This window comes from Bubalus kerabau, chromosome 20, assembly GCF_029407905.1.
Source record: "Bubalus kerabau isolate K-KA32 ecotype Philippines breed swamp buffalo chromosome 20, PCC_UOA_SB_1v2, whole genome shotgun sequence".
Taxonomy (NCBI): Eukaryota; Metazoa; Chordata; class Mammalia; order Artiodactyla; family Bovidae; genus Bubalus; species Bubalus kerabau.
Genome location: NC_073643.1, coordinates 20,629,777 through 20,650,214, shown reverse-complemented (window position 1 = coordinate 20,650,214; position 20,438 = coordinate 20,629,777). Strand labels below are relative to the sequence as shown.

The window sequence follows — 20,438 nt, the reverse complement described above, 5'->3', positions numbered from 1 at the left end:
CAGAGGGATGGTATGGGAAGGGAGGAGGGAGGAGGGTTCAGGGTGGGGAACACATGTATACCTGTGGCGGATTCATTTTGATATTTGGCAAAACTAATACAATTATATAAAGTTTAAAAATAAAATAAAATTAAAAAAAAAAAGATCAGATGGTTGGAATACAGGGGAATCACGATTGACTCTAATCCATCTTATACCATCACTTTCCTAAATAAATTAAAAATCTATATCTGAAAAAAAAAATTTAAAACAGCATTAAAGGAAACAAAAATAGACAAGCAAATGGAAAGTCACAAATGGGCATTCTCACCTTTGTAGAGAATTTTGTTCTAGCTAAGTGCTACAGCATATATAAATACAATGTAAACCCAGTAAATGAAATATCAATTTTTTTTCCTCTTCTCAAGATAGGTAAGTAGTTAGTAAAACTCATTTGAGTACATAAACAAAAACTACCAGAACATTTGGGGAGGGGGAGGAATAATAATTATAGTGAGAGAGAGGTTAAATCTACCAGTTATTAAAATACATTATAAAGACTTTATAACTGAAACTGTAGTGTTGGCTCATGAATAAACAAATCAAACAGTGAAATAAATGTTAAAAATCCAGAAATATATCTAATTACACATGGAAACAGTATATAATAAAGGATACACTTCATATCAGTGAGAAAAGTTGAACTGACGTATGTTACAATAACTAGTTATATGAAAAAAGATAAAATTTTAATTCTGCACATTGCACACCAGAATATATTCCAGGTGGATGAAACATCTAAGTTTAAAAAAATAAAATTATATAAGTGCTAGAAGAAAGCATGGATAAAAAGCATTCTGTACTCTGGGAGTGGGGCATTTTTTCTAGCTATGATTGAAAATCCAGAGGCAGTAATAAGAAAATAAATTGATTTTTTTAAGAAAAAGTGTTTTTATCTAATATAATTTTATGCAGAAAATACCTAAAGTGAGTAAAAGAAAAATGACAAACTAGGAAAAATATTTGCAACTTAATCTGAAAGAATGAATATAACTTTATTAATAAAACTTTTTTAAAACAGAAGAAAATTACCAACTACTCATTAAAACATATAGCATAAAATAAATACAATAGCTTTGTACTATATGCAAATATATTCAACCTCCCCTGTAGTAAGAAAAATGCAAATAAAAATATACTGTTACAGCATTTCTCACCTATATGACGGAAATCCAAGTTTGAGGACATGTTCAGTTGTCAAGTTGTTGGGAAATGAACTCTCACCTTTTGCTAGTGGGAGAGCAAATTAGTGCAACCCCATTAGAGGGGAATTTGCCAATATTTAGCAAGAAACTCTTGAGCACAGCAATCGCCTTTCTCAGACTAAATGACCAAAATATTCAGATAAGAACTGAGAAACACACATTTTCCAAGGCTGTTCATTGCACTACATTTTTAGACTGTTGGTTAGCATGATTATTATTCTAAGAATGTTACCTGTTTATTACAGAATTGAGGAAATAAATAGTTGTAATGGTGTCATTAAGAACCAGGATTTTCCTCATTAAAAAAAAAAAAAAGAGGCAGACGTGTAAGGGTGTCGAGATAAGCAAAAACCCTGTGGTCCAGAATTTGAATTGGAGGGAGCAGTGCGGATTCATGACAGATTTTATCTTCTCCAAAACAGATCCCTGCTCTAAACACACTGCACAGGTCTAGACCCAGTGAAGAGCAGTGAGCACAAGGTTGATTGGTACTTGAATGGTATACATATGAAACACAGAAGTGTTTGCCATTTGAGATACTAACGTGTGCTCTGTAAAGGAAAAATATAAATTCACATAATTTAGGGAAATTCTGAACTTCCTCTTCGGAAATTATACTTTATGTTAAATACTCTGAAACAATCTCTCAGTAAAGAAATCGAGTAACGTTGAACACAGTGGCTGTGGGAAGCACTCTGTTTTGTAGGGGAATGGACTGGGATTGTAGAATCCCTGTTGTTTCATTCCTACACAAGTGTGTCATTGAAAATAGTCTGGGCAGTGCTGCTGTGAAAGTGAAACTCAGTCTGTGGTTAACTATTTGTCGTAGAGGTTCGGGAGGTCTAAAGAGAGTTCCTGGTATTATCATGTACTTAACAAATGACTAATACAAGTGTTGTTTAGAATCTATCAGATATAAATTCTGTGTTCAATGCCGGGAATGTAACGGGTGTGAAAAGGAAAGGAAAGTCTGGTAAAGCATTAAAATGCAGTGATACTTTTAATTTGATTATAAAGAGTTGAAACATTTTATGAAGATCTTTGTGATCAAGAAGCTAAGTATAAGCAACAATTGTACTATGCTGTGGAGTGAGAATTAAATTATGATGAGCAAAAGCAAGGAGGGACATTTCTGGCAAAGCAAACAGCTTGAGCAAAGATAACTTAATATTAGAGTTGATGTTTACAGGAAAAATAGCCATACTTGTCTGGAGCAAAAAATATATGTGTGCATGCCTGCATGCTAAGTTGCTTCAGTCGTGTCCGACTCTGCAACCTTATGGACTGTAGCCCGCCAGGCTCCTCTGTCCATGGGATTCTCCAGGCAAGAATACTGGGGTTGGTTGCCACACCCTCCTTCAGGGAATCTTCCCAAAATGTGTGTGTGTGTGATTGTGAATTCTAGGAAGAGGGTGAGGTAGGGCCAATGAAGTCAGAGAAATGTTGCTTCTGGGTTCTGGAAGGAGGGTGGTTTATCATTGCTATTCCCATACATGACCTTGGGAAGGTGATTTCATTTCTGTGAGGCTCAGCTTTCCCATCTGTATAGTGAGGACTAATGATATTTAAGTCACAAAGTGGGGATAAAATAAAAAATCATGTATATAAAGCTTTCAGCACAGTGGAGGGCATTTAATCGCTGCTTGTTCTTACTGTTATAGGCAGAGAGGAACAAAGTGATGAATATCCTCCATTGTCAAGGGAAAGTATTTGGATTTCATTTCACAGGCAGTGAAGAACCATTGCAGAATTCTGAGCATGAGGGTGAAGTGATTAGCTCTGTGGTTTGGAAATATGAACATGGAAGAATGAGTGAATGAAGAGGGACACCTGGCATTGTGTCCTGATTGGAGATGAGGAAGCATAAATGGGACATTTGTAGTGTGGCCAAAACTGTTCACTTTTTAAGAGATTTTTGGCTATTCATTAGATATATGTATGTAGGAAGGTGGACTGAGAGACAAGAAAGAATTAAAAAAAAAAAAAAAAGACATCAGGGTTTCCAGCCTGAGCATCTGAGTTGCCAGTAATACCAAAACCTGAGACAGACAACATAGGAAGAAGGGCAGGTATATAGAAGAAGGTAGTGATTTCAGGGGTAGCATTTAGTTAGTTTTCTCTTACTTTTTTCTGGTCCATCCCCTTCTAGAATAAGTGAGCTTTGAAGATTTGAATGTGGTGGCCCAGCTTCTAATCCCATTAATCCCTTGACTCTCTGGGACCACTGTGTTTTGGAAAGAATGTTGGCTTATTACAAAGGTTGTGATTGTGATCATTAGAAGTGCTGCTTCTGAGATCTATCAAATATATCAGAAATGAACTCCCAGTAATGAACTCCAGTAATGAACAAATATCCAGGAATGAACTCCAAAGTCAAACACCCCAAACCATCAAAGCAACCTAACATGGTAGCCAAATGTAGATATGTGGCCTGCAGGACTGTGTTCCTCAAGGCATTGCTTTCTTTAAGCAGAGTTGAAGGTAAATGCAAATTGAAACATTCTCCTCAACACCAGAGTTTGTGTGTGTTTCTTGTTTCCATGTACAGGACAGGAGAGAATTGGGAAAGACTCCAACTATGAGCAGGAGGGCAAAGTTCAGTTTGTGATTGACGCAGTGTATGCCATGGCTCACGCCCTTCACCACATGAACAAGGATCTCTGTGCTGACTACCGGGGTGTCTGTCCAGAGATGGAGCAAGCTGGGGGCAAGAAGTTGTTGAAGTATATCCGCAATGTGAATTTCAATGGTGAGTCTCCGTGTTTTTTTATCCCCCTCAGGCTGACATGGGGAGTTTATGTTTTAGAAAAACAACACCTAGAGAATGCCATGCCACTCTAGTATGTCTAAAGTATTATATGTAAAACTGCTCATAATGACAGTGAAGCATTGATACCAAAGTACTTTATGAATCTAAGAAGTCACATTATGGCAAGTATGATTTTAATGCTCTTATATATTTACCAATATTCTAATATGCTGACATGTGGTAAACCAGATAACCAGAACATCCAATAGTATAACTCTGGGTGATACATAATTTGGTGGTATTTAAGTCTTTTGGCAAGACAGAAATTTGTCATAATCATCTGGTATATTTTTAAACAAATATTTCAAAATTCCAATATCTTGATCATGTGATATATTTTGCTTGCGCTCATTAAACATATTTAAACGTCTCTATTCCAGTCTCTCTTGGAATCCTAAATGCTGATATTCTGGTTTCATTGGTTAAGTAGTCAGATTACAGTTTACTCTTGAGTATGTGGATTATATCATTTCAAATGATTGTATAAATGCTAAATGTATTATTTAGCAGTGAGTGAGCAGATGAATAAATAAATTGGGGAGGGTTATAGTTTACCCATGGCTGTCCTGGTGGCTCAGAGGGTAGAGAGTCAGCCTGTAATGTGGGAGGCCCAGGTTCGATCCCTGAATCAGGAAGATCCCCTGGAGAAAGAAATGGTAACCCACTCCAGTATTCTTACCTGGAGAATCCCCACAGACAAAGGAGCCTGTAAGGCTACAGTCCATGGGGTTGATAAGAGTCATACATGACTGTGCGACTTCACTTTCACTTTCATGGTTTAGCCTCTTTTTCTTAAAACATAAGTTTGTTTGTTTGTTTGTTTGTTTGCCAAAGTTTTCCTTGGTGAACGTCAGTAGGAATGGGAGTGAATAAGAGGAAAAGGAAGGGCCAGTTGCTCTACGTACTCATGTTAAATGAAATAATGATTATGATTTTCTGTAACACCAAAATCTCATATTAGAAACTTATTTCTCAAGGTATAATACTTTGGTAGAAATTAATAAAGAAAGAAAGTGAAGTCGCTCAGTTGTGTCCAACTCTTTGCGATCCCATGGACTGTAGTGTACCAGGCTTATCTGTCCATGGGATTTTCCAGGCAAGAGTATTGGAATGGGTTGCCATTTCCTTCTCCAGGGGATCTTCCTGACCCAGGGATCGAACCCAGGTCTCCTGCATTGCAGGCAGACGCTTTACCCTCTGAGCCACTGGGGAAGCCCAGAAATTAATAGGTTACCTAAAATAAATGAGTAGAGATAGGTGGGGAATATAATAGGAGATTTATTATGAGCATTGGCTGAAACAGTTTTGGAGACTGACATGCCCCCACAACCTGCCACCTATAAGCTGGAGAACCAGAGAACCAGCGGGGTGCTTTAGTCCAAGTGCACAGGCCTTGGGGTCAGAGGGTCAGGGGTGTAAGTTCTGATCTGCTTCTGAAAGCCAGAGAACTAGGAGCACCAATGTCTGAAGGCAGGAGAGGATGGGTGTCTGCTCAAGCAGAGAGAGTGAATTTGCCCTTCTTCTGCCTTCTGTCATACTTTCTAGGGATTGGGTGGCACCAGCCCACATTGGGGAGGGTCACCTGCTTCATTCTGTTCAGCAATTCAACAATTCTTTGTTCACTTTAACCATTCTTCCAGGAACAACCTCGTATATACACAGAAATCAAGTTTTGCCAGCTGTCAGGGCTTCTGCAGTCAAGCTGGACACATAAAATTAACCATCTTGAATGTCAATTATATCTTGATTAAAAAAGTAATCTCGACATGGGATAATGCAAAATTTTATACAGTAATAAACCTAATATATTGCATATGAATAATGTAACCATACTGCAGGGAGTGAGGGAAAAAAAGAATGCAAGTAATTTTTGAAGACAGTATTCCACTGTACACTGTCAGTCTGAAGATATGAAGAGCAGTACACAGATAGTGCTCAGTAGCTAGAAGTTAGTATGTTTTTTCCACACAATTCTGAGGCTTATTTATGTGCATAAGAGAACTGAGAGATTTAATAAAAGATACTGCAGATAATGAGCATCAGGTCTCTCATTGTCAGGGAGAGAAATGACTAGTAAGGATGGGAGAAAATTAAAGTAACACTGTGTTGACTATACCAACATGCAGTATACTCACACAGTTGGAGAGATACAGAAATGGATAGGGTTATGTCTGTATGCGTACAAATCTCTACTGTTAGTTCTGTCCACTGAGAGTGCCTAGGAGTGATGACATCCTGATAGAAATAACTGCACTTTCATTCACATCTTATTTATAAATATCATTCTCCAATGAAATAGAGCTAGGGATCTCTAGTGGAACTCTTAATTCAGGGGCCAGAGCAGGGCAAGTAGAAGATAAGCTTGAAAACGTGTCGTGCCACAAAGTAAGAAAGTGCTCAAAAATTGATGGGACCATGTCGAAGGGGCAAAGGAACCAGCTTAAAGAAGATCCCACCAGCTAATTCTAGACCAATAATGGATTTAACTGATATAATAAATATCAATGAGTTCATGCTCACAGAAATAAATAATTGAACACACACATGCAGGAGAAGGGACAACATGATGGGAGGATGCAAAAATGGAGATATGAAATTCACCAAAGACCTCAGTAATAATTACTTAAGGTAAGAATCATCAATGGATGCTAAAATTCTGGGGCTAGAGTAAGATGAGAAATAAGATATTTTCAAAGCATCAAAGTGTCATTCATCATGGAACATATTAATTACAAAGGGGAAAAGAGCAACTTTGAAGTAGAAAAACCTGGAACACAGTATTTAACCAAGTCATCTAGGTTAATGTCACCAATGAGACTTAACAGCATCACATGCTGCTAATCATTAGAGATATATAAATCAAAACTTCAGTGAGTACCACTTCACACTAGTCAGAATGATCATTATCAAAAAGTCTGCTAATAATAAATGCTGGAGAGTTTTTGGAGAAAACAGAATCCTCCTACACTGTTGGTGAGAATGTAAATTGGTGCAGTTACTGTGCAGAACAGTATGAAAGTTCCTTAAAAAACTTAAAATTGTGCTACTATAATATATGATCCATCAATCCCACCCCTGGGCATGTATCCAGTCAGTCAGTCAGTTCAGTCGCTCAGTCGTGTCTGACTCTTTGCGACCCCATGAATCGCAGCACACCAGGCCTCCCTGTCCATCACCAACTCCCGGAGTTCACTCAAACTCATGTCCATCGAGTCGGTGATGCCATCCAGCCATCTCATCCTCTGTCGTCCCCTTCTCCTCCTGCCCCCAATCCCTCCCAGCATCAGTCTTTTCCAGTGAGTCAACTCTTCACATGAGGTGGCCAAAGTACTGGAGTTTCAGCTTTAGCATCATTCCCTCCAAAGAAATCCCAGGGTTGATCTCCTTCAGAATGGACTGGGTGGATCTCCTTGCAGTCCAAGGGACTCTCAAGAGTCTTCTCCAACACCACAGTTCAAAAGCAGCACTTCTTCGGTGCTCAGCCTTCTTCACAGTCCAACTCTCACATCCATACATGACCACAGAAAAAACCATAGCCTTGACTAGATGGACCATAATTTGAAAAGATACATGCACACAAACATTTATTGCAGCACTGTTAGAGTACTAAGACATGGAAGCAACCTGAATGCCCATCAGCAGGTGAATGGATAAAGAAGACATGGTAGATATATTGATATGTACAATGGAATATCACTCAGCTGTAAAAGTGCAACCATTCCATTTGCAGCAACATGGATAGACCTAGGGATTATTATATAAAGTGAAGCAAATGAGACAAAGAAAGACAAATATCATATGATATCACTTGTATGTGGAATCTAAAAATAATGATACAAATGAACTTATTTATAAAACAGAGACAGACTTTGAAAACTTATGGTTTCTGAAGCGGAAAGGTGATGGAGGGGATAAATTAGGAATTTGGGAATAATATACACATATTACTATATATAAAATAGATAATGAACAATGACTTACTATAGCACAGGGAACTAAGTATTTTGTAATTATCTATATGGAGAAGGCAATGGCACCCCACTCCAGTCCTCTTGCCTGGAAAATCCCCTGGGCGGAGGAGCCTGGTAGGCTGCAGTCCATGGGGTCGCTAAGAGTCGGACACGACTGAGCAACTTCACTTTCGCTTTTCACTTTCATGCATTGGAGAAGGAAATGGCAACCCACTCCAGTGTTCTTGCCTGGAGAATCCCAGGGACGGGGGAGCCTGGTGGGCTGCCATCTATGGGGTCGCACAGAGTCAGACATGACTGAAGTGACTTAGCAGCAGTAGCAGCAGCATATGAGGAAAAAGCTATGTATATAAATCTGAGTCACTTTGCTGTATACCTGAAACTAACACTACATTGTAAATCAACTATACTTTAACAAAAATAAATTAATTTTAAAAAGATACCCTGAGAAGGTTACAGCATCACTTCTGAGGTCTTATTGCCAAAAATATATAACCTCCATTTAATCATGAAGGAACATAAGACATCCAAATGGAAGGGTATTTTAAAACATAACTGGCTCATACCCTTCAAAAGTGTCCAGGTCAGGAAAAAGACAGATGGATGAATTGTTCCAGACTGGAAGGAATTTAGGAGACATTACTATTAAATGCTATGTGGAAACATTGATCTTAAACCAAAAAAAGATATGAATGGGACAGTTATTTTAAGAACATCTGTGGATTAGTTTTAAATAGCATGAATACAATGTTAATTTCCTGGTTTAGATAATTATGGTTTAAAAAATCTTCTTGCTTCTTTTAAATAATAACCCATTTAAACCCACAATATTGGATCAATCTTTCAGGAGTTACTTAGCATCAGGGTGAAGAAAAATCATATCCAGTTTGGGAACCAACAGTTTCCAAGCTGAGATGGAGACAAAATTGACTGTGAATACAACCACAAAAATAGTTCAACTACAAATCACCTTCTTTTTGTAGTTTTCTTGCTCATCATACAGAATCTCCTAAAATATATAATTTTCCCAGAACCAGGTACATATAAATTTCATCATATATCCTGGGGTCATTTTCTGGGCTTTGTATTCTGGTCCATAGATAAACATCACCATTCAGAGGCCAGTAACAAAAAAAAAAAAAAAAAAAAATAGGTCATTTTGAGAATATTTTCGGTGATTCTCATCTGATTCTTCTTCCGTAGAGTGCTTGTAGACTCATTTAGTTAAGATGGTCTTACCCGCTGATGAGCCAGAATTGCTGCGTTACTGACTGGACTCAGGGTCTATGTCCCAGATAAATACTATGTGCCAGAAACTGTTCTAAGTACTTTGTTGTATACTGGCTTCTTTAATATTTATAATCCCAGATGGCTTAGGTATGGTTATTTTCCTTCTTTTTTTTTTTTTTTAAACAGATAAACTACTTCATAGAGAAACTAAGAATCTTGGTGTTTAAAGCCACGTGGTTTTGTAGTGATCATGCTGTTATTGTTACCTCGGGTACCTAACTCCGTGGCCTGCTTTCTTGACTTTTACTAAGTCTTTGAGAGAAATGGCTTATTCCTGCTATTCCATCTTGGAACACGGACTCTGTGGGAGAGCACAGACAGGGCCAATTCGTTCCCTTTCTCTGTGGTCATTGTAATCATGCTCTGATGTCAACATAATCTCCTTTCTCTGAGGAAATTCTTTCTGCCACATGGACAGGCAGGAGACTTCCAGGGCTGTGTGACATTTGTTAATAGCAGGGCTCAACGGTTTTATGAAGCAGGAGAAAAAAAAAAAAAACCTGTTAGATTTAGTTAAGTGGCTTTCATGTCACTTTAATTGAGCAATTATTAGGGTGAAAAGAAATTTGACTTTTTGTACTCATTCAGTGTCCTGATTTTTAGACACATAAATCAGATTCTAGGGAGGAGAAAATATTTGTCCAACACTTCACAGCTAGCAAATGACAGAGACAGACCTATAAGTTAAGATTCTTTTTTGTGAAAAATGTCACCTCCCTTTTGCATATTTTAGAAAAATATTGATGTTTCTTGATCATAGTAAGCTTAATTGTGCTCTTCTGTTACTTCAGTACAGAATTTTTCATACCCCTGGGAGTTTTGTTGCAGTACAGTTTAATAACCTCAACCTTCACATTTACAGAAACATCAATTTAGGAAGTGATAATAGAATGCTCTAAAATATTGCTACATCTTCACCAAGCACTTAACCTCCTCTTGTGTACCAACAGAAAAGATGGCTAATTTTGTCTTTATGACTTCTAGCCATCTTTCCTGCATCCCTCATGAATGCAGTGACCTGAGCCTAAATTTTAGTTATCTCAACGTTTGCTTATCCAACCAGATGTCAGTATTTGTAAATTTACCAAATTTGTTCTCATGGGTACATGATCATAGATAATTGCTCTATTGCGAAGTATTTAATCTGAAGTATGTCGGTACCTAGAGTTAGTTATTACTTTCCAGAAAACAAACTGGGTACTGGTAAATTTTGTAAAGATGATGCATCTCTTGTCATTGTCTTGAAATATGTAATTACCTTTCCTTCATCAAGGGTGAAATCTGTGTCCCCTCTCCTTGAATCTGAGTGAGCTTGTGTCTAATACAAAAGTTGCAGTCTGAATTTTAAGCCATAAACTGTCATAGGGCCGTTGCATGGTTCTTTTGTGACTTCTGTGTTACAAACACAGCTAGCAAGTTAGGAGGAAGCCTAGAAGCTAAGAAAGAGGCTGCATGTGACTGTTCCTTTCATGGCTCCAGCTGAGGTTACAGCTGATAGTCAACATCAGCCTTTAACCATGTGACCTTCAAGCTGCCCCAGCTGATGTGAGTGAAACAGAGCGACCCTTTTTTCTTTTTTCTTTTTTTTTAAATAATTTTATTTGTTTTTGGCTGTGCTGGATCTTCATTGCTGTGCAGGCTATTCTCTGGTTGCAGTGAGCGGGGACTGCTCTCCACTTATGGTGCACGGGCTTCTCATTGTGGTGGCACCTTTTGTTGCAGCTCCTGGGCTCTAGAGCACAGGCTCAATAGTTGTGGTGCGCAGGCTTAGTTGCTCCACAGCAAGTGTGATCCTCTGGGATCAGGGGTCGAAACTGTGTCACCTGTGCTGGCAGATGATCTCTTTACCACTGAGCCACCAGAGAAGCCCCCAGAGAGGCCCTTTTTGTGCCAAGCCCTGCCCAAATTGCAAAATACACATTGTCCTTTTTTCAGCACTCCCTGTTAGGATGGTTTGTTGAGCAGTAAAAGGTAATGAACAGAAATCAGTGCTGTGTTTCTGAAACCTATATTCAGTTCAGTTCAGTTCAGTTGCTCAGTCGTGTCCGACTCTTTGCAACCTCATGAATCGCAGCACGCCAGGCCTCCCTGTCTATCACCAACTCCCGGAGTTCACTCAGACTTACATCCATCGAGTCGGTGATACCATCCAGCCATCTCACCCTCTGTCATCCCCTTCTCCTCCTGCCCCCAATCCCTCCCAGCATCTGAGTTTTTTCCAATAGGTCAATTCTTCCCATGAGGTGGCCAAAGTACTGGAGTTTCAGCTTTAGCATTATTCCTTCCAAAGAACACCCAGGGCTGATCTCCTTCAGAATGGACTGGTTGGATTTCCTTGCAGTCCAAGGGACTCGCAAGAGTCTTCTCCAACACCACAGTTCAAAAGCATCAATTCTTCAGCGCTCAGCTTTCTTCATAGTCCAACTCTCATGTCCATACATGACTACTGGAAAAACCATAGCCTTGACTAGACGGACCTTTGTTGGCAAAGTAATGTCTCTGCTTTTGAATATGCTATCTAGGTCATAACTTTCCTTCCAAGGAGTAAGCGTCTTTTAATTTCATGGCTGCAGTCACCATCTGCAGTGATTTTGGAGCCCCAAAAAATAAAGTCTGACACTGTTTCCACTGTTTCTCCATCTATTTCCCATGAAATGATGGGACCAGATGCCATGATCTTCGTTTTCTGAATGTTGAGCTTTAAGCCAACTTTTTCACTCTCCTCCTTCACTTTCATCTAGAGGGTTTTTAGTTCCTCTTCACTTTCTGCCATAAGGGTGGTGTCATCTGCATATCTGAGGTTATTGATATTTCTCCTGGCAATCTTGATTCCAGCTTGTGCTTCTCCAGCCCAGCGTTTCTCATGATGTACTCTGCATAGAAGTTAAATAAGCAGGGTGATAATATACAGCCTTGACGTACTCCTTTTCCTATTTGGAACCAGTCTGTTGTTCCATGTCCAGTTCTAACTGTTGCTTTCTGACCTGCATATAGGTTTCTCAAGAGGCAGGTCAGGTGGTCTGGTATTCCCATCTCTTTCAGAATTTTCCACAGTTTATTGTGATCCACACAGTCAAAGGCTTTGGCATAGTCAATAAAGCCGAAATAGATGTTTTTCAGGAACTCTCTTGCTTTTTCAATGATCCAGCAGATGTTGGCAATTTGATCTCTGGTTCCTCTGCCTTTTTTAAAACCAGCTTGAACATCTGGAAGTTCACGGTTCACGTATTGCTGAAGCCTGGCTTGGAGAATTTTGAGCATTACTTTACTAGCGTGTGAGATGAGTGCAATTGTGCAGTAGTTTGAGCATTCTTTGGCATTGCCTTTCTTTGGGATTGGAATGAAAAATGACCTTTTCCAGTCCTGTGGCCACTGCTGAGCTTTCCAAATTTGCTGGCATATTGAGTGCAGCACTTTCACAGCATCATCTTTCAGGATTTGAAATAGCTCAACAGGAATTCCATCACCTCCACTAGCTTTGTTCATAGTGATGCTTGAAACCTGTGTATGGTTTGGCAAAAAGAGAAGAGAGCCTATCAGGTCAGTGCTTTGATGCCAAAAGGCTGTTTTGTCACTGAAGCAGCCTACATCCCAAATCATTCTCCATCCAAGAAAAAAAAGAAAAGTTTCACTCTGATGCTCTCATTGGGAAGATTTCCTCCTTGCATGTGTTCTGTCACCTATTCTCTCCTTTCAGCCTCCCACCTGATCAAGCGGCCCTGCTTCCTTTACCTTAGGACACTTCTTTTCTGGCCTTGATACCTTGTAGACATTTCTGCAGGGAATCACTTGTCCTTTGATAATTTATTGATCAAATAAATTTCCTCTGCAATTGTTTGATCCTTTTTTTTTTGATACAGATTTCATTGAACACAAATCTCCTTTTTTCTCTTTCAAACAGTTCAGGGGTGATGTTAAAAAGGAGTTTTGTGTGTGAGAGGGCAGGGTGAGGGGGGACTGTAAAAAAAAAAAATGCCAGTTGCATTGTAGAATCCATCAAAAAGGTCAGAGCCACACCATACATTACACCTCACTTAGGCAACATATTCAGCTCTTCTGCCTTATATTTTTTTTAAGAATGATCTTTAATGAGCATGGAAAGGGCACTACAAGAATCATTTCTCCTCAAAAGGATTGTAAGGAGGGAGAGAGATGAGGAAGTCTGTACCTTTTTCATGAATATTTACCGGGTAGGCTGAGATCCTTTGGAGCCCCAGGCCTCTGATATTCTTCCTCTGTCCTCTCACAGACTCTGAAAAGCTCCCATCCTATTATTTAATGAGTAGAAGCTGCAGAATTATAGCAAAGCACAACATGAATCCTAGTATCCAATGTAAAAGAAAAGAGCTGTATCTGAATAGTAATGTCTTTCTGAAAAATAATAAGAAAGACTTCTATTGATTCCTACACAGGGAGGGCTTGGGGGGTGTCTCTGTGGACTGTGGGGCTAGTGTCTAGGTGAAGCAGAGAAGAAACACATTGAAATGGAGCCCTTGGCCACACACAGATTCAGCCACTGATTCAAGTTATTAGGACCAAATCAGTGTTACTCATAGATGAACACCCATTCCCAGAATGGATTCTAGCCTGCTGTTTGGAAGATTTTTTTTTTTTTTAATGTTTACACCAGTGGAGAAATTTAAATTAAATACCAGTTAGAAGAGACAACTTTGATGCATTGGGAAAAGTGATTAGTCTGGGAGGACTTCCCTAGTGGTCCAGTGGCTAAGACTCCATGCTCCCAATACAGGGGGCCCAGGTTCAATCCCTGGTCAGGGAACTAGATCCCACGGGCTGCAACTAAAAAATTCCACATACCACAGCAAAGATAGAAGATCTCACGTGCCACAGCTAAGACCCAGTGCAGCCAAATATATATATACACACACACACACACACACATACACACACACACACACATACATATATATAATATATATATATACACACACAAAAGATTATTAGTCACGTCTGTATGCATTTCAGCAAAGTAAATGATAATAAAAGTGAAAGCTATTTTTAAAAATGACCATCTATTGAGCATTTAGGGCATAAGATTAAGCACCTTGTGCACATTATTACATTTAATTCTCTCTAACCTCTTGAGGGCTTCCCTGGTGGCTCAGAGGTTAAAGCGTCTGCCTCCAATACGGGAGACCCAGGTTCAATCCCTGGGTTAGGAAGATCCCCTGGAGAAAGAAATGATGGCAACCCATTCCAGTATTTTTGCCTGGAGAATACCATGGACGGAGGAGCCTGGTAGGCAAAGGTGTTATTACTTACAATAAGAAGTAGAGGGAGTATGAATAACTTGATTCAAGTCACACATATAGGAAGTGTTAGACCTGGGATTTACAGCCTTTCTGGTGGATTCCAAGGCCAGTTGTTGTGTACTCTTCTAGTTTAATGAGCTCAGTGGACCTGGGGCAAGTGAATTGCCCTCTCTGAACCTAAAGTAGCCTTCCTCACCCATAAAGTTAGGAAGTTTATTGTTCTGTGTCCTCCACGTCTATATTGGTTTCCTATTGCTACCATTAAAACCTACCACATATTTGATTGTAGTTGTCCAGTCTCTAAGTCGTGTTCAACTCTTTGTGACCCCATGTTCTGCAGCACGCCAGGATTCCCTGTCCTTCACCATCTCCCGGAGTGTGCTCAAACTCAAGACATATATTTGGTATTAACAGCTTAAATGGCACATATTTATTGCCTTACAGTTCTGTAGTTTGGAAGTCTGATGCAGATCCCACTGAGCTTCGGTTATGGTGAAGACAGGGCTGGATCCTTTTAGAGGCTCTGAGTATCTGCTCCCTCGGTTTTTCTAGCTTCTGAAGTCCACCTGCTCTCCTGGACTCAGGAGTCCTTCCTTGCGTCCTCCCAACCTCTTGTTCTCATCCTCACACCTCCTTTCTCTTTTGACTCCTGCTGAAGAAGGCGATGGCACCCCACTCCAGTACTCTTGCCTGGAAAATCCCATGGATGGAGGAGCCTGGTGGGCTGCCGTCTCTGGGGTCGCACAGAGTCGGACACAACTGAAGCGACTTAGCAGCAACAGCTGCTTTACTTAAAAGGGCCACTGTGATTAGACTGGGCCCACCCAGATTATCTAGGTTAATCCCTCCCATCTCCTGATCCTTCATGTAATCACACCTGCAAGATCTCATTGCCAGGTATGGTGACATTCACAGGTTCTAGGGGTTAGAACTTGGACCTGCCTGGGGACCATTATACATCCTGTCACAAGCTCTGATTTTTTTTTTTTTTTTTTTTTTGTAATAAGCAGAAGCGTTATAAAAGTCTGTGCCTGACACTTGTCGGATAGTGTAGAGTTCCTTTTAGTTGCCTCTGTACCCTGTCTACAAGCTGGACCGTCTCTTCCAGCAGGGGTAACTGGCAGGCCCAGATTGCAGTTCTGTATACCTCTTGTCACCGGGTATATTGTCCTACTTTCTGGACACTGTTTTAAACTTAATTGTTGTGTTGATTGATCGTTTGTGTAGAATCATTCTAAGCATCATGCTTGCTCCCTGAAGTGTGTGTACACACGTGTGTGTGCTCATTCGTGTCCGACTCTTTGCAATCCCATGGACTCTACATAGTCTTCTAGGCTCCTCTGTCCATGGGATTCTCCAGGCAAGAATACTGGAGTGGGTTGCCATTTCCTAGTCCAGGGTATCTTCCCGACTCGGAGATTACACCCGAGTCTCCTGCATCTCCTTCATTGGCAGGTGGATTCTTTACCATTGCACCACCTGGGAAGCCCTTCCTGAAGAAGACATCCTTTCTTACTGGATCAAGCATTCTCTCTCCTCTTCAGTTAACACGCCTTAGTTCTTTCATCCATGTCATTAATTCAAATACCATGTTGGCCCAAGTTCTGTAGAAGCTAACGACTACTAGCCATATGCAAAGCTCTGCCACCATCAGCATCTTAAAATTTTTAATGAGAATTATCGAAAGTGTTTCATCTCTTTACCTAAGATTTACTTGGCCCCTCCCCCTAAAAATAGCAAAATGTTCTCAGTGATTCTGTTTCAGCCTGTAATTGATCTATGAACTTCCTTGTAAACAGCAGGAAATAGAGCACTGTTTTCTGTTGGAAATATAGATCATGTATTAACTTATAGGCAGAGCAGACATACCCTGAAGTCACATACCCTGAAGCCAGTGATATTTTTCCTATTTCTCAGAGATCATGAGTGAAATAATGCTCAGTTATAAACTTCTGGTGATTCTTCTTTAACTGTTGGTAAGGTAACTAAAATTCACATCTTTTATACTTTGTATGTGGTTTGCCTCTTGTTCCATATGGTTAATATTAAGGAACTTTTCAGTCATATCCAACTTTTAAGTTATATGTTTTTTCAAAACAATGCATTAGTCTTTTGAAATTGGCTTCACTATCTAATTGTTTTCAGTCTTAAGATAGACATTTTAAATAAGACCCAAATAGAAAATTGAGAAAGAATCCATTGTTTGTTAAGCATTCACCAGGCAAACTGCTAAGCATTTCAGCTGCTTATCGTTTAAAGCCAATTAGAAATAATCAGCCAAAAATACTTTTAAATGCAATCAGTATTCAACTATGTATTTAAGTGAATTTTTGAGCTTGTTTTTCACTTCTCTTGTATTTCATTTTAAAAATATATTTATTATGTCTTGATTCTTTATTGAGCACAATTTAGTTTTTGGTAGAAACTAAAATAATAATAGTAACAACAACAATAAAGCTTAAGATTTTCTCTGAAAAATAATGCATTTAATTTTTATTCCTTACAAGAGAAGACAAAGTAGAATAAAATGCTTTAAGACGTTAAAGAATTGAGCTGTTCCAAGGAGGAAACAAATTGTTTTCCCACTTTATCTACTGATCATTCACAGAGCATAGTGATGACTTGTCCAGGAGTTTCAGGGAGCGTGCTGGGGGAACCTGTTAAACAACAGGGCTACCTCTAGGCTACCTGGCTCATCACCAGGTCTTCAGACTATTCCCCAGGGCACAAGAGATCGACGGAATCTTGTTTAACTATAAAATCTGTCACTGTCTTGTCTTCCCCAGGTAGCGCGGGCACCCCAGTCATGTTTAACAAGAACGGGGATGCCCCTGGGCGTTACGACATCTTCCAGTATCAGACCACGAACACCACCAACCCCGGCTACCGACTGATTGGACAGTGGACGGATGAACTTCAGCTCAATGTGAGTTTTGCTGGTCCCTCTTCCTTTGCCTGTGAAATGAGTGAGCAGGTTTTTAATATGCTCCATGAGGCAGATATGTTTATGAGTATCTGCAAGTGCACTTGCAGCTTGTTAAGAGCATCAGTAGGGACTGATAACCATCATAATGCAACAGTGAGAGCACTGATGATGATGGTGGTGATGGGCATGTGTGTGGAGTTCATGCCTGACTGTGAACTGGGCAAATCTGTGCATCATCTCATCTAAACTGAGGCTTGAGTTGCTTAACCAACAAGGTACCAGCTAATACTTCACTACTTTCATGAGATCTTTCTCATGCTCAAATTATTTTCCTTCCTTCCTTCCTTTATTTGCTCATAGATTTTTTTTTCTTTTAATTCATTTTACTGAGTCACTTTGACTTACACTGAGGTTCTCTGGGTAATATCAGTGTTGGTTAATTTCCATAACCTCTCTTTCATTCTGTAAAGCATGACCTTGAGTGAGTAACCAGTTATTTGTGCAAGGTTATGTCAGACTTCACCAGGCACAGCCCATCAGGAACTCACCTGTACTCAAACACAGTAAGGTTTATTTACCTCATTACATGAAAAACAAACTCCTGCCAGCACTCCTCTTCTTCAGGGTGGAGGAATTCAGATGAGATTTGTTGAGTTGGGAATTCTAAGGAGGTTTTGGGGAGCAAGGACCAGTTTTGGGTTGGGCCATTCTTAGGAAGTAGAGACCAATATAATGATTGGTGTCTTGGTGATTTTGAACTAGGAGGTGGGAGGATAAGAGCTGGGTAAGAATGGTCACTAACAAAGGAATGGTTAGACCTCATGTGAACTGGAAAAGGAGATGTCTAGATATTTTTGTAGCTGCAGAGTGTCCTGTGTATCTAGTTTCACACATGATGTCTGAGTGGCCTTGCTTTGTCTTGTTCTCCCATAGTCATGGGGTGGCCTCGTCTGGTTAGCATTTATATTCTTCTGAAGTTTGAAAGATGCCTGCCTAGGTATTAACTGACAACTCTTCAGCCCCCTTTTTTATTTATTTATGTTTTAATTTCTTACTATTTCAGGTTCAACATTCAATAATGTGCTTATAATAATTCTTACAATGCCCTATTTGAAGTTAATGTTTAGTCTAAATGAATATGCTTGTCTTCCTGAGGAGTAATGAACACTTGGGCCAGGATCCTTCTACCCTGGCTGGGCCCAGTACAGCTCCTCTTTCTCCCCTGCTGGGACAGGATGTAAACTGTCCAGGCCTAAGCCTGGTGGCTGGGGTCCTGGAGCCTGGGGGCTGTGGCAGGGATGCTGTAGGGCCTCTTTTTCTGAGATGTGTCAACTGGGGGTTGTACTTCAAGAAGTTCTACAGCAGATCCCTCGATGTGGCCTTGAGCTCGCATATAATGTTCACCTGGGATGCTGTGGACAAGTACTTTGGGTTGGGCTTATGAATCAGGTAGGGCTCCTTAGTTCCAGAGATCTACTTTGAAATAGTAATATATACAATGCATGATTGTCTTACAAGCCCTGTATTACTATGAGTTCTCCAGAGAAGCAACCAATAGGATAGGCCGGTAAGTAGATAGATAGATAGATAAATAGATATGTTGTAGAAATTGGCTTACATTTATCATAAATGCTGAGAGGTCCAAAGATGTGCAGTTGCCAAGCCAGAGATCCAGAAGACTCAATGGCTTAAGATCCAGTCTGAGTCCAAAGGCAGCAGAAGACTGATGTCCCAGATCAAAGATAGGCAGAGAGAAAGGGTTCTCTCAGGCTCAGGCTTTCAGTTCTGTTCAGCTCTTCAGCAGGTTGTTTAAGGCACACACACATTGGGGAGGACAATCTGCTTGAATCAGTTAACAGTTCAAATGTGCATCTCAGCCAGGAACACCCTTGCTGTTTGTAACCACATACCAGGGCACCCATAGCCCATTCAGATTGACACATAAAATGAACCATCACAGGCTCTGTCCCAGGGAAGTCCTTCTAATGTCTCTTCCAAACCTGGAAATGATGCCATTAGCCTTTCCTTGTGTAGACCTTAGGAGGCACTTTGGAAATGATTGAGACTATGGGTTTTTGACCATAAAACACAGAATGGACGTCTTGGGGCTGGTACAGCTTGGGTTATGGTTTTTAGAAGAGAGGATTGTGCGTGAGATGGGTTGGTCAAGCCATGATAGGCCATTTACATCCTTTGAACATTGTCCCACCTGGTTCTGCTTGTATCTGTTCAGTTCTTTCCCTCTCTAGGTCCACCTTCCCAGTGAGCTGATGGGAAGGTTGTTCTTTGGTTTGTATTTTAATACAAATTGTGTTTATCAGCCATTCAACCAGTCTTTGTTTTGTTTTTTGTATTTTTAAGTACCTGCCCTGCAATAAGCATTGTACAAGGCAGTGGGCGCATAATGGAAATCAAGACAAACATAGTTCTTGTTTGTACGTAATTGAAGATCTTGAATAGCATCACATGGTAAACAAGAGATATGGGTGTGGAAATTCCAAAGTGTGGTAAGAGGCATGGCAGGAGAAAGAATGATGGAGGTGAAGAGAGGAGTTGAAGAGAGGCCTTGCAGATGAAGAGCAGATGATGGGGAGAGAATGAATGATCCACAGAGCAGGTCAGAAGTAGACACAGTGATGGTGTAGCTAAGGGAGAGGATGGGAAGGAGGGATGAGAAGAGAATTTAGGGCAGTAGGTAAGAGCCAGAGCCATCCCTCGTAGACCATGATAAATATTTTAAAGATTCTATTCTGAGTACATTTAAAAACCATGAAGAAATTTTAAACAAAGGAGTGGCTGGCTCAGAATTAGGAATAAAATATTGCTTTGTCTACTGAGAAGGTGATGAATAGTAAAGGGCAAGCATGGGAGTAGAAAGACTAATGAAGACTATACTGCAGTTGTTGAGCTAAAGTAAGGTGGCTT

The 20,438-nt window shown here is 40.0% G+C and overlaps 1 protein-coding gene across 9 annotated transcripts in view; it reads left to right on the top strand.

Moving 5' to 3' along the window:
- LOC129635131 (metabotropic glutamate receptor 7) overlaps nucleotides 1-20,438 on the top strand; it is a 651,100-nt gene that overhangs the window by 331,358 nt on the left and 299,304 nt on the right. For all 9 annotated transcript variants that reach the window (XM_055557821.1, XM_055557820.1, XM_055557822.1 and 6 more), the window contains 2 exons: nucleotides 3,793-3,993; nucleotides 17,374-17,513. In XM_055557821.1, the coding sequence (XP_055413796.1) occupies nucleotides 3,793-3,993; nucleotides 17,374-17,513 (341 nt within the window). The remainder of the gene's footprint in view (nucleotides 1-3,792; nucleotides 3,994-17,373; nucleotides 17,514-20,438) is intronic.